The sequence below is a fragment of the Colletes latitarsis genome, chromosome 9 (genome assembly GCF_051014445.1).
Source record: "Colletes latitarsis isolate SP2378_abdomen chromosome 9, iyColLati1, whole genome shotgun sequence".
NCBI lineage: Eukaryota > Metazoa > Arthropoda > Insecta > Hymenoptera > Colletidae > Colletes > Colletes latitarsis.
In genome coordinates this window covers 27,331,690-27,343,801 of record NC_135142.1, presented here as the reverse complement: position 1 = coordinate 27,343,801, position 12,112 = coordinate 27,331,690, and the positions used below count along the sequence as shown (strand labels likewise).

Genomic DNA, 12,112 nt, shown 5'->3' with positions numbered 1-12,112 from the left:
TGTCGTTAATGCGAGCGCTCGCGCGATAATTATAATATCGAACGACGCGACGGCCGCGTATCGACAGGTGAATGTGACTGGGAGCAATCGGTGGGCGAGATATCGTGGAAAATTGCAAACACCGGCGGAGAATATGCGCGGGAAATACGGGCAAGAGGAACGTTACAGCAATATCGAGATAACTATAACTCTGACCGAGTATCGGGTGCACCAACTTGCAAATCATTTTTGCCAGCCGACAAGAATGTCGCTGCCTGACCTCGCGAATGCCAGAGTATACGCGACGAACCCGTATTTTAATCACGGTTGCTCGTCGACGCGGTCTACCGGCGTTCTAATTATCGCGATCGATACAGGGGGACATTATAGCGATTGATCGATGACAGCAACGGGGATCGATGAAAAGTGCTCGAGCACAGGGCGCACCTACTGCAAGGGAGGCAACGAGGCCAGAGAAAGAGAATTCCTTCGCGTCCGGACAAATTAGGAAGGCGAATTGAGCGATTAATTTTATGGCGGGCAACCATCGGAACGACCGTTTCACGCATCTCTCTGGCTCGAGCATAAAGCTTCTTTATGGCGAGGGCACGGGGAACGGGGAGCTTTGGTGCGTCTCGTACGATCTCGTCTCGTCTCGAGTAGGCATTTCTTGGCCACCCAACGTTTCACGGTCGGGGATTTACCGCGGCGAGCATTACGATTTTAATTCCTCGGATTTGTTGCATCCGTTCCGGAGCTACGCGGACCCTGCACGAATCTAGAATACGATCGAACAGTCCGAAAGTTTGGCAGAGGTCGTTCGTGGTTTAACGACGGCTGCGCCGCGTTCTACGGGGTCAGGGGTTCGTGTATGCGTTTCCCTTTTGCACGCGCAAATAGAAATGCACCAGCAGCGCGGAAAGGAGCATTCTTCTTCGAAAAGGTTTGCTCGACGAATGTCTGCGCGTTTTCACAGCCGATCGTCGAGCTCGATATTTCAGATTTTCGTTTGGTACCAGCCACCTGCGTGCCCGATGGTTTCGAGCTCGATTTAGGCGTAGATGCGACGAGTTTGGCTCGCGAGGACAGCACGGAAATATTTTTGGATTTTATCGGTACATCTGTTCGAGAATACGCGTGTTTGGAAAGGCTCCAAACGCACACGAGAATGACCCGGATTCGACACCGACGGCTCGTGAGCTGCGACCCGATCGCGTTTAACACGAAAATCGACGTCATCGGCCCCTCACGGAAGCAACGCGAAAGAAATTCTTATATTTTCGGTCTACTTTCCTTCGGTCGCACGGTAGGGAACGACCCCTCCTTTCTACGAGGGAAACGAACGCGACGATAAACGCATATTTCGGTCGTCGTGGGCATGTTTGCGCAATAACGTCCAACTAATCGCATCGTCTTGCAAAGCATTCGCTCGATTTACAGCGACGGTCGTTCGCATCCCGTGACAAATCCGACAGAGACTTAGTCATCTCGCATTGTCGTCGCGACGAGCGGTGGCAAACACCGGATAACGCGTTAAATAATTCACGGTTTACGTGCATTTCATCTTGGACGGCTTCCAATCCTCGATACACTAGTCCGGATGCAATCGACCGTAAATACCTCGGCCACGAGACAATTCCCGTTGCAGAGCTTCCAGGAATTAATTAGCCAGGACACGCACGAATATAATCGCGTCGGAAAGGCGCATGCGGTTCCGTAATCTAAACTGAACTTGCCGGCGAAATTCGTGAGTCACCGATTAGCGGGTAACCAGGCCTCGACGCGTCGCGACGCGGGAAACCACGACGCGGCGTTGCGCGTTTATTACTCGTTTCTTTATTTATGTTTCTTTTCAACAAAGACGGGGGAGGACGCGTACAACGATTATTTAAAAGCCATTTAGATCAGACCATTAAGTACTCTGTTAACAAAGAGTAAGTCAGCTACATTTGGTTATTAAAATTGAAAATTAAAAATTTGCGTTGTGGTCCTTGAAGAGCGTGAGTGTAGATATTGTAGTAAGAGGACGTATTCCAAAATTGATCTAACCAGCGTGCAGTAAGGTAATCTCGGCGTGTTCGTATCATTGAATTTGGCCTATTCTCGTCGATCGGATGGATGCACCCTGGTTCATTCGCGTGGATCCTCTAGATAGGCGGCGATGGCGGCGGCGATGAATCATCCGTCTCGGTAGATTAGTATGTAGCCGGCAAATTCTTCCTTGGTGGATCATCGACCAGTCTGGTCAGACTTTTTGACGGTCGGTCTCTTCGCTATCGAACCACGTTATCGAACTTTTGTCTGCATATATTTTTGACGAATCGTCGTGGTTGGCTCGCGGCAGAATCCCGCGTCAGCGCAGCGGGCGAAGAATTTTATACGCTGGCAAACGAGCTTCCGTGGCAAGCTTTTACGACCGATTTATGGGTGTTTCCAGCGAGACGGTCAGGTGGCAAAGTCATTTCTTAATGCTCCGCGACGAGGGTCCGTGGCTGTTTCGGCGAATCGCTGGAGAATCCGCGCGATGGTGTCCCAGCGGGACCAGCTCCGCGCGAGTAGCAACGAAAAGGAAAAACACGCGAGCGGAACGGAGAACGGTGAGCGGCGAGCCAGAGTAAGGGGGATAAACACGCTCCCGAACCACCAACCACATTTACGTAAACCATGCTTCTGTGCCTCTACCAACTCTATCGGATGTTTACGAAGATGCTGGTCAAGATGAACTGCATCCCGCTCTCGCTTCTCCGACAATTACAGTCGACGACCTGCCGCGAGTCGTGGATCGCGTTCGCATTGAAAACCCCGCGGTCGACTAACCGAGCACGCTCTGCTCCTTTTTTATCGATTCGAGTAGGTACTTATCGCGTTGCACCAATTAATCGCCGATGGAAGGACTACGCGCACAATCCATTCGTTAGAGAAATACTTTTCCTTTTATTTCTTCGTTTAATGGTATCTCCTTTAGGATACACGGTGTTCGGCCATACCTGGAAAAAATTTTAATGGGAGATTCTAGAGGACAAAATAAGACGAAAATCAGGAATATCAATTTGTTGATTGAGGCTTCGTTAAAGAATTATTAAAAAGTTAAGTTAAAAAATTTTAAATCATTCACGGAAAAATTATTTTCGGTTGCGGGGGTCGATCACAATCATTTTTCGCCATTACACATATCCCCGAATTCCTACGCAATTTCGAGAAAAAAATTCAGTAAGTACAGAAATTTTTTAGCGAAAAAAAAATTTTAAATCGTTCTAAAAAAAATATTTTCAGCTAGAAGGGTCAATTACAATCATTTTGGGTCATTACACATACCCCCGAAATCCTAACCATTTTCGAAAAAAAAATTCGTGTAGGTGCCTAAATTTTTCGGGAAAAAAATTTCAAATCGTTCTGGAAAAATTATTTTCGGCTGCAGGGGTCAATTATAATCATTTTTGGTCATTACATATATCCTCGAAATCCTATGCAATTTCGAGAAAAAAATTCAGTAAGTACAGAAATTTTTTGGCAAAAAAAAATTTTAAATCGTTCTAAAAAAATATTTTCAGCTAGGAGGGTCAATTACAATCATTTTTGGTGAACAGACATACTCTCGAAATCCTAACCATTTTCGAGAAAAAAATTCGTGTATGTGCTTAAATTTTTCGGGGGAAAAAAAATTTCAAATCGTTCTGGAAAAATTATTTTCGGCTGCAGGGGTCAATTATAATCATTTTGGGTCATTACATATATCCCCGAATTCCTATGCAATTTCGAGAAAAAAATTCAGTAAGTACAGAAATTTTTTGGCGAAAAAAAATTTTAAATCGTTCTAAAAGAAATATTTTCAGCTAGAAGAGTCAATTAGAATCATTTTTGGTGAATACACATACCCCCGAAATCCTAACCATTTTCCAGAAAAAAATTCGTGTATGTGCTTAAATTTTTCGGGGGAAAAAAAATTTCAAATCGTTCTGGAAAAATTATTTTCGGTTGCAGGGGTCAATTATAATCATTTTGGGTCATTACATATATCCCCGAATTCCTACGCAATTTCGAGAAAAAAATTCAGTAAGTACAGAAATTTTTTGGCGAAAAAAAATTTTAAATCGTTCTAAAAGAAATATTTTCAGCTAGAAGAGTCAATTAGAATCATTTTTGGTGAATACACATACCCCCGAAATCCTAACCATTTTCCAGAAAAAAATTCGTGTATGTGCTTAAATTTTTCGGGGGAAAAAAAATTTCAAATCGTTCTGGAAAAATTATTTTCGGTTGCAGGGGTCAATTATAATCATTTTTTGTCATTACATATACCCCCGAATTCCTACGCAATTTCGAGAAAAAAATTCAGTAAGTACAGAAATTTTTTGGCAAAAAAAAATTTTAAATCGTTCTAAAAAAATATTTTCAGCTAGGAGGATCAATTACAATCATTTTTGGTGAATAGACATACTCCCGAAATTCTAACCATTTTCGAGAAAAAAATTCGTGTAGGTGCCTAAATTTTTCGGGGGAAAAAAATTTGAAATCATTCTGAAAAAATTATTTTCGATTGCAAGGGTCAATTACAATCATTTTTGGTCATTACACATACCCTCGAATTCCTACGCAATTTCGAGAAAAAAATTCAGTAAATGCAGAAATTTTTTGGCGAAAAAAAAATTTTAAATCGTTATAAAAAAAATATTTTCAGCTTGGAGGGTCAATTACAATCATTTTTGGTGAACAGACATACCCCCGAAATCCTAACCATTTTCGAGAAAAAAATTCAGTAAGTACAGAAATTTTTTGGCGAAAAAAAAATTTTAAATCGTTCTAAAAAAAATATTTTCAGCTAGAAGGGTCAATTACAATCATTTTGGGTCATTACACATACCCCCGAAATCCTACGCAGTTTCGAGAAAAAAATTCTTTACCGAGAATATGCTGTGTGACAAATTATTATCCTTGATTTTCGTCTTATTTTGGCCTCTATCTCGCATTAAAATTTTTCCCAGGGGTGGTCGAACACCCTGTATACGATTAGAAAGAATGCGAAAGGTTGGTAAGAAGTTTGAAAAGAAATTGTTCGAGTTATTGGAAAAGTAAAAGGTCTGAATGGAAATCGTTCGAGGAAATGCATAATACTAAATCTCGGTTTCCAGGATATCGTCACGCAACGGAGGGATTAGAAAAGGAAAGAGCTTAGGAAACGAACAACGCCGAATTATCTGTTGGTGGTTTATCCTTGACGGCTCGGTTCGTCCCACGTTGTCGTTTTAAAAGAGCAAACTGGTGCAGGTGTTGGGACACGCTTACTTCCTCCGACCAGTTACCATAACACTTTCCGATTTTCGTAATCGTGGCGACTCGAGCTTCGTGTCCCCCCTAACATCGTGCGAGTTAGTATCTAAAGACGTACGGGTACAACTGCCGCCAACCGATGGTAAAACAAACGTTTCTGCACTCGATCGTGCAGCAATACTTCGCAACGTTTGTCTCCTCGAGAACTGGATCACGATAGATCGCGGACGAGCGCGATCGTGCCGACTAAAAATACATCGATACGTCGAATCGGGGAAAAGGCGACTATGTGCAGCCTGACAAACATTAACGATTGGACGTATATCGACTGCAGAAGGTGTTTCATGATATGTAGCACATACAACGATCGACAGGTGCTCTATATACATAGATATATCGATATTATAAACGATTCTCCACAGTAGACAGTCCTCGAAATCTAGGTATATCATTTTTACGTTATCGCAATAGTGCAAACCAAGGTCTCGAAGCTCTTGGCCTTGTTAATAGAGTAGCGCAATATTTTAACGACGCAAACATGTTGGAAATGCTTTATTACATTCTCGTCCTCGTTTAGAGTGTTGTTCGTTAGCGTGGTTTCCTTGCTTTAACAACCATGGTATCATTATTGAGAAAGTGCCACGCAAATTCCTTCCTCTTATTGCTTTTCCTATGGGTTGTCCTATTCCAATAACATGTCATAATTACGAAATCGTGCTGTCTCGTATGGATTTAACGACTCTTGAGAAACTGAAAGTGGCGTTCGATATCCTTTTTTGTACGCAAGGTGCTGCACGATCGCATTACGAGTCTAGATATTATCCAACAATCTCAATTTTATGTTCCTGCTAAAAAGCTAAAACAGCATACTTTGCTGTATCTGAAATCGTATCGCACGTTATACGGTAAATTAACTTTTCCTTATATTCTAGTTACACCTATGCATTCTCTATCGAAAGGTACTTCTATTAGTAAAACTAATAGTGACTAATTCTGCTAAATTGGTTACGTACAATGTTCAATAACTTTTTCTATTCCTGCTTCGTTGCATACCTTAATAAATTATTTCGATATTATAAAACTCAGTGGATTTAATCGTCCAAAATAAATAGGCCATGCAATATGACTTGCACGATTTATCTATCCGTCAAAAAAAAAAATTTCGTTCGCTCGAGAACTAGTCTAATTACTCGACTGAAATGAGACAGTGCATCGTTACGTATAAATCGCATGCAAGGTACAACGTCTAATGGAATATCTTCCGATAATTTATGCGACCGATTTCTTAACAGCTAGGCCTATCGTCGATTTATTTTAATGCCCCGTTAAGAGAAACAAGAAGTTATCGAGCACTGTATAGAAACAGTTCAGCAGAATGTTCGCGAAAAGGACGCGTAAGAAGTTTTGTCCGTTTAAAAGTTTCATTTCCGCGCTATGGTTACTCGTAAGACGAGAAACGCCCTGGTCGCGCGATTTCTGTTTAATAACGCCAAGATCGAAGATTCGCGGCAGAAACCGCGAGAAGCAACTACGCGTTCAATTGCTCCATTACCCGACGCGGTAATTCCACTCGGACTCGTCGGCCTGTACAAGTAAATCGCCGATGGAACGCGGCAGGTTTACCTTTGTAAATTGGCGCAAAAAGAACGAATCGCGATCCCGACGACAGCCGCCGTGTCTCCCTTTCCTTTTCTTTCATCCCGTGGGGGGAGGAAGAAACCGCCGACTACCGTAGAATTAAGGTGTTCTCCGAAACACCGTGAATCGGTGGCTAAACGCCAACCGTACTCTCTGCCACGGAATTGTTTCTGCTTTCGTTTCTCTCGAATCGCGACACGGATCGAAGATCTTGGAAATTCCTCTGTAGGATAAAAAGACTTTATTGCATCCTATGTGGGGTCTATAAAACGCACCCGTTCTCGACCGCTACCGAACGTTGTACGCAAAAGTCGTACGCGTCGTTGAGGTTTTGGTAGGGTGAAAAGGAAATATCGTCGAACACCCTTTGCGGTGTCGATTCCGCTCGAGCCTTGGAGTAATAAAGAGCGGCGCCCAAGAGCCGCGGTATTTCCGAGGTCGTACCTGTAGACGTCGGGTTGAGAATTTTGACGCAGATAAAAGCGCTTCGCGACCGGTTGGCGTCTGCTTCGTCAAGGTCGATCTAATCTTGGCCACCATAGGTAAGAGGAATCGCATGGTCGCGACGAATGCGCGCACGCTGTACATACTCGAACGTTAATAACGAAACCAGCCGGCGACGAAACTGCAACGAATTCGACGCGGTTCTCGGAACCAGACCGGACCGGACCGGATCGGAGCGTCATCGACGAGAATCGCGGAGTTTATTGTCAAGGACGTACCGCGAAAGGATATTTCCAGGCAAATCGTCGCGAATAATTTGTAGAATCTTTCCGTCGTGTCCGGGACCATCGTTTCGCGTTTCGATCGTCATTTTTCTGGAATATTTGCGGGAAACGAGGCGAAGCGGCGATGCGAGGCGACGGCGCAGGCGTAAATAGAAGCGGTCGCGCCACGAGGGAAGAGCGATCGTGCCCCGTAAAATCGAGCCACGACGATCTTAATCTTCGTCGACAAGGTCGATACCGGGGAACTCGAGCAGACTTTATGGCTTTCGGTTTCGATGTTGGCAGCGAACGTTCTCGAACCGGACGCGAAACGAACGGAGATTTTCGAGCGTCGATCGCGCTCCGATCTCTCGAAAAGAGTGCGCGCGCCGACGATCTAGATTCGACCGGGAAATACGTTCGACTCGCCGCACGGTGATCCATGTCAGTCTTCCAAACTAGAAAAGATATCGAGGCGTTGACCAAAGTTATTAAAAGCTAATAGTTATTATTTATTAGTTATTTTTTAACGTTGCCAAGTTGAAGATTACTTATTTGACGTATTACTTGACGTTCTCGGGCTAAATGGTTTCCTCGATCGGAAGCACTGTGCGACAGGCCGTCTACCGATCCGGCGCGGCGACGCGGTTTGCATATCGATCGATCCTCGCGTCTGCTTAGCTCGATTCGACGTCTGCGCCGGATGCTCCCGGGTCTAGCATCGTCGCCGGCGCGTACGCGTTCACGGTAAGCGCGAACAAAGGGCCCCGGTGATTTACAAAAGGTTCGCGACTCACCGTATTAGTGACGTCCGCCTGCATACCCGAGTCCTCCTCGATTCCAGCTTCGACGAGATCCTCCTCCTTCTCATTGTCCGAGGTATTCAGGTACTCGTCGTAATCCTGCTCGAGACTCTTGGTCTTGGCTCGAGCGTCTTCGATCTTCGGCCTGGGTTTCTTCTCCCGTCGATCGACGCTCGTCGTTGGGAATTTACGCTCGGTGAACGCGTTCGGCAACTTGCTGGACGGATCGTCGACGGTCTTCTTGCCGGGATTCGCGTATCGCGAACCGGCGGCGATTTTCTCGCGAACGGTCAGCGGTCTGGAGAGGTTCCTCGAGTCGTAACGGAAATTCCCGAAAGCTAGCCGTTTCGCGTAATCGTGCGCCTCGATGTTCCTGTACTCTCTCTTGACGGTCGGCCTGAGCGTCGTCGGATCGTCGGACGTCAACCTTTTGATGATGTCGTCGTACGTCTTCAGAAGCGGCTTCTTTTCGCTCTTGTAAAAATCATTGTCGAGCTCGTCGTCCGTTTCCTTGGAAGCCTCCTCCTCGCCTTCGTCGTCGTCCTCCTCCTCGTCGTTCATCCCTTCCGCGTGGTACTCGTAATCGTTGGAGTTCTCGCGTTCCCTTTCGTCGTTGTCGAACGCCAGCTTGGATTCGCTCGTGTTCCATTTCCTTCTCCTGTCGTCGATCTTTCTCGATCCTTCCGAGTGATCCGCGCGACGGGCCTTTCCACCGTCAGTTTGGTGCTCGTGTCTCTCGTTGCGTTTTCTGCCATTTCTCCAGGACGCGTGCCGTCTCTCGGAGGCTAGGTTGTCGTCGTAGCCGCGGGACGTCTCGGTTTCGGTCTCGGTGTCAGGCTCCGGCTCGAGTTCGGTCTCGAGCTCCAGCTCTTCCTCCTCGGAAACGTAGTCGGACTCGCGATTCCTCGAATAGCCGAGTCTCCGGTTGGTCCTGTCGTACCTTAGCTCGTAATTTCTCCATCCGTATCGAGAAGAGCCTCTGCGTCTCTCGTCGTCGTCCTCGTGCCAGCCGGTTCCGCGATAACCCCTGCGATAGTGGTACCCGACCGGGTACCGCGGTGCGAACGTTCGCCCGTGAACACCGAGCCTCGGCGATCTTTTGTAATAGATTCGAGCCTCGTAATCGTCCTCCTCCTCCTCCTCGTTCTCATCCGTGTCCTGGCGAGCCTCTCGATCCTCGTTCGAGTAGTCGTCGACGTAGTCGAGCTCTCGCGGCCAGGAGGACCGACCGTTCGCGAGCTCGTGACGATTTTTCTTACCGATCCAGGACTCGTGTCTGTGCCTGTGCCGATGTCTCGCGTCGTTGGCCGTGTTCTCGCGTCGACGATGCCTAGCCTCGGCCGCGAACAAACCGTAAGCCATCAGAAGGATCAAGAGCAGCAGCAACCTCCTGTCGCGCGTCATTTCGTCTGGCAAGCCGTCCTCTCGGCCACCTTACATTATCCTAGCCACACGATGCTTCTTCGGTCGTTTCTCCCTGGCGAATTCAGCCTCTCTCAACGATACATCGCGATCGTCGCGCAGCTCGGCTCACGTTGGTCCGCGACTCGCCGGTGCCGCTGCCGCGATCGAGACATCAACGCGTTCGCGCAACGATCGACGATCTCTATTAGCCAGCCGTCCTCGACGTTGTCAGAATCGGTTGTCCGTCGCCGAGGCGATCAGGTCCACGTGGCCGCGTACGCGACGCGGGAGGAACCACCAGCTGCCTTTCAGCCGCGTTCCAGTTCCCTCGATTCGACAAAAATCGAGCCGCGGGAGCAACGGTAATCTTTCTTCCGCCGAGTACGTCTGGTTGCTTGGTCTATCGTGGTCTCGCGGTTCGCTTCGCGTCCATCGTCCGCGTTTCTCGACAACGCGCTCCCAGCGATTGCGGACGGACGGACCTACCTCTCTCGATCCTCTCCCAATTTAACAGATCACCGATCGCGAGTCCTGGCCGTCGATCGGTACACGGTGCTCGTTTTCTCTCTGTTCCCTCTCGTGACTAACCTCTGGAGTGCAGCGCGCAGAGATTACACCGAATCGTATCGCGGACCGAATGTCGCGGGCGACTGAGGCCAGCCTCTCCGGCCGCCGGCCTGAGAGATCGCGGAACGCATTGCGCATGCGTACGGGCGATATTCGTCTCTCTCTCCCCCCGTTCCTGCTGCCCGCCGCTCCCACCGCCACCCTCGACCGTCGCTTTTCTGCGCCCCTTTCGTCCCTCACCTGTGCGGCAGTCTCACCCGTCTGCCGCCGCAACACCAGCCTGCACGCGGTCTTCCACGGGATCCCATGGTCGAGATGCACTTCCGCTCGCACGCGATAAACGGGTCCGCGCACCAATGCGTTTCGCTTTTCCACGATACGCGTTACAACAGCCTCTCTTTTCGCGCATCTGCTGCTCCACCCTCCTCCACATCCAAACTGGACCGCGCTCCTCGAATTTCCCGCCTTCATCGTTACGCTCGAACACCTGAAAACGATCTACGACGATTCATCTAATTGCAAACACGACCTGTTGACGATAGTTTGCGCAAGGATCCGCGTACGGGAGATGGAGGCAAAGCGAAACGGCGGTACGTCATCCTGCGCGTTTTTCTTTATCTCGGCGTATCGGTCGCGACAGCCGGTACATGTGTTTCCGTCACGCTTCGCGGCCGATTCGCGTACCGTCGCGCGTCCTCTCGATTTTACGATCGTCCGTGCGAGCGACGGGAGCTCGACCGACCGCCCTTTCAGCCGCGCCCACTCCCATTCACTTTCGCGTCGCCATTCAGAGATGATCGCCAGGACCACGAAATCCGGTCGAGTGGCGCGACGCGAGAACGAGAGGTCGATAGGATCGCGAGGCGACGCGACGGCAGCCTTACAACCGGTACAACAGGGACTGGTTTTTCGTCGCGTACGGAGAGGTCGTCGGATGGTTTTTGTCGCCCTTTTAAGCGGGCCGCGATGACCGCCGCGATAACTAAACCTTGGCTAGTCCCGCTCGACGGCTTCCGCTCCGATTCGATTCGATCCTCGATAATGGTGCGCGCTCGCGACTTATCGCGACAATCCATCCCCGATACGTCGTCGATTCTTTCTGCTGCTCGATCGAGAAATCGAAGGTGGGAAGTTGGACGTCGTTGGAAGCGAATGTATCGACTACCGACCCAAACGTTTTTCCCTATCGGTCTTTTTAATCGTCGTTTCGTTTTCGAACGCCAAAGATTTCGAGCGGAGAGGGGGTTCACTCGAGTCTGTAAAACACTGGCGAGGAATGCAATCGCTCGCTCGCGTTGCTCTGCCGAAATACAAAGTGCAATCGTGTTTCGTAGTACGAAGCGGTTCGAGGGTAACGTAAAGAGTCTATCGACTCGTTACCATATTTATTATCCAGTGGATACGACACGAACGTTACTCTGTTCAAAGAGTATACTTTAAGAGTGTACTGAAAACTGTTTCCCAGGTTCAGGAGGTTATCTCCATAGATTATGCTTGTAGGTCACTTTGCTATTCCCCGGAACAGAGCTTCGCGTGCCAGCGAAACGAGTTTTCATCGTAAATTGCGGTCGATTCTTTTTCTCTTTCGATCTTCGCTAATTATGAAACGCTTCGCGGCCAACGACGGGCTAAACTAACGTGGAATTAAGGTCAACGTCGTCGAATCTATCCGTACAACTTTCGCAACGAGAAGAGACAGACATTCTATCCAGTCAAACGTATATTATCGAAAAAAAAAAGAACAAT

General features: G+C 48.0%; 1 protein-coding gene across 1 annotated transcript in view; it reads right to left on the bottom strand.

Annotated features, from left to right (window-relative positions):
* The window catches only part of LOC143345445 (uncharacterized), a 57,069-nt gene extending 46,466 nt beyond the window's left edge, over nucleotides 1–10,603 (bottom strand). Inside the window, exon 1 of the mRNA XM_076772569.1 lies at nucleotides 8,390–10,603. Within this exon, the coding sequence (XP_076628684.1) occupies nucleotides 8,390–9,799 (1,410 nt within the window). The 5' untranslated portion in view covers nucleotides 9,800–10,603. The remainder of the gene's footprint in view (nucleotides 1–8,389) is intronic.
* Nucleotides 10,604–12,112: the final 1,509 nt, after the last annotated feature.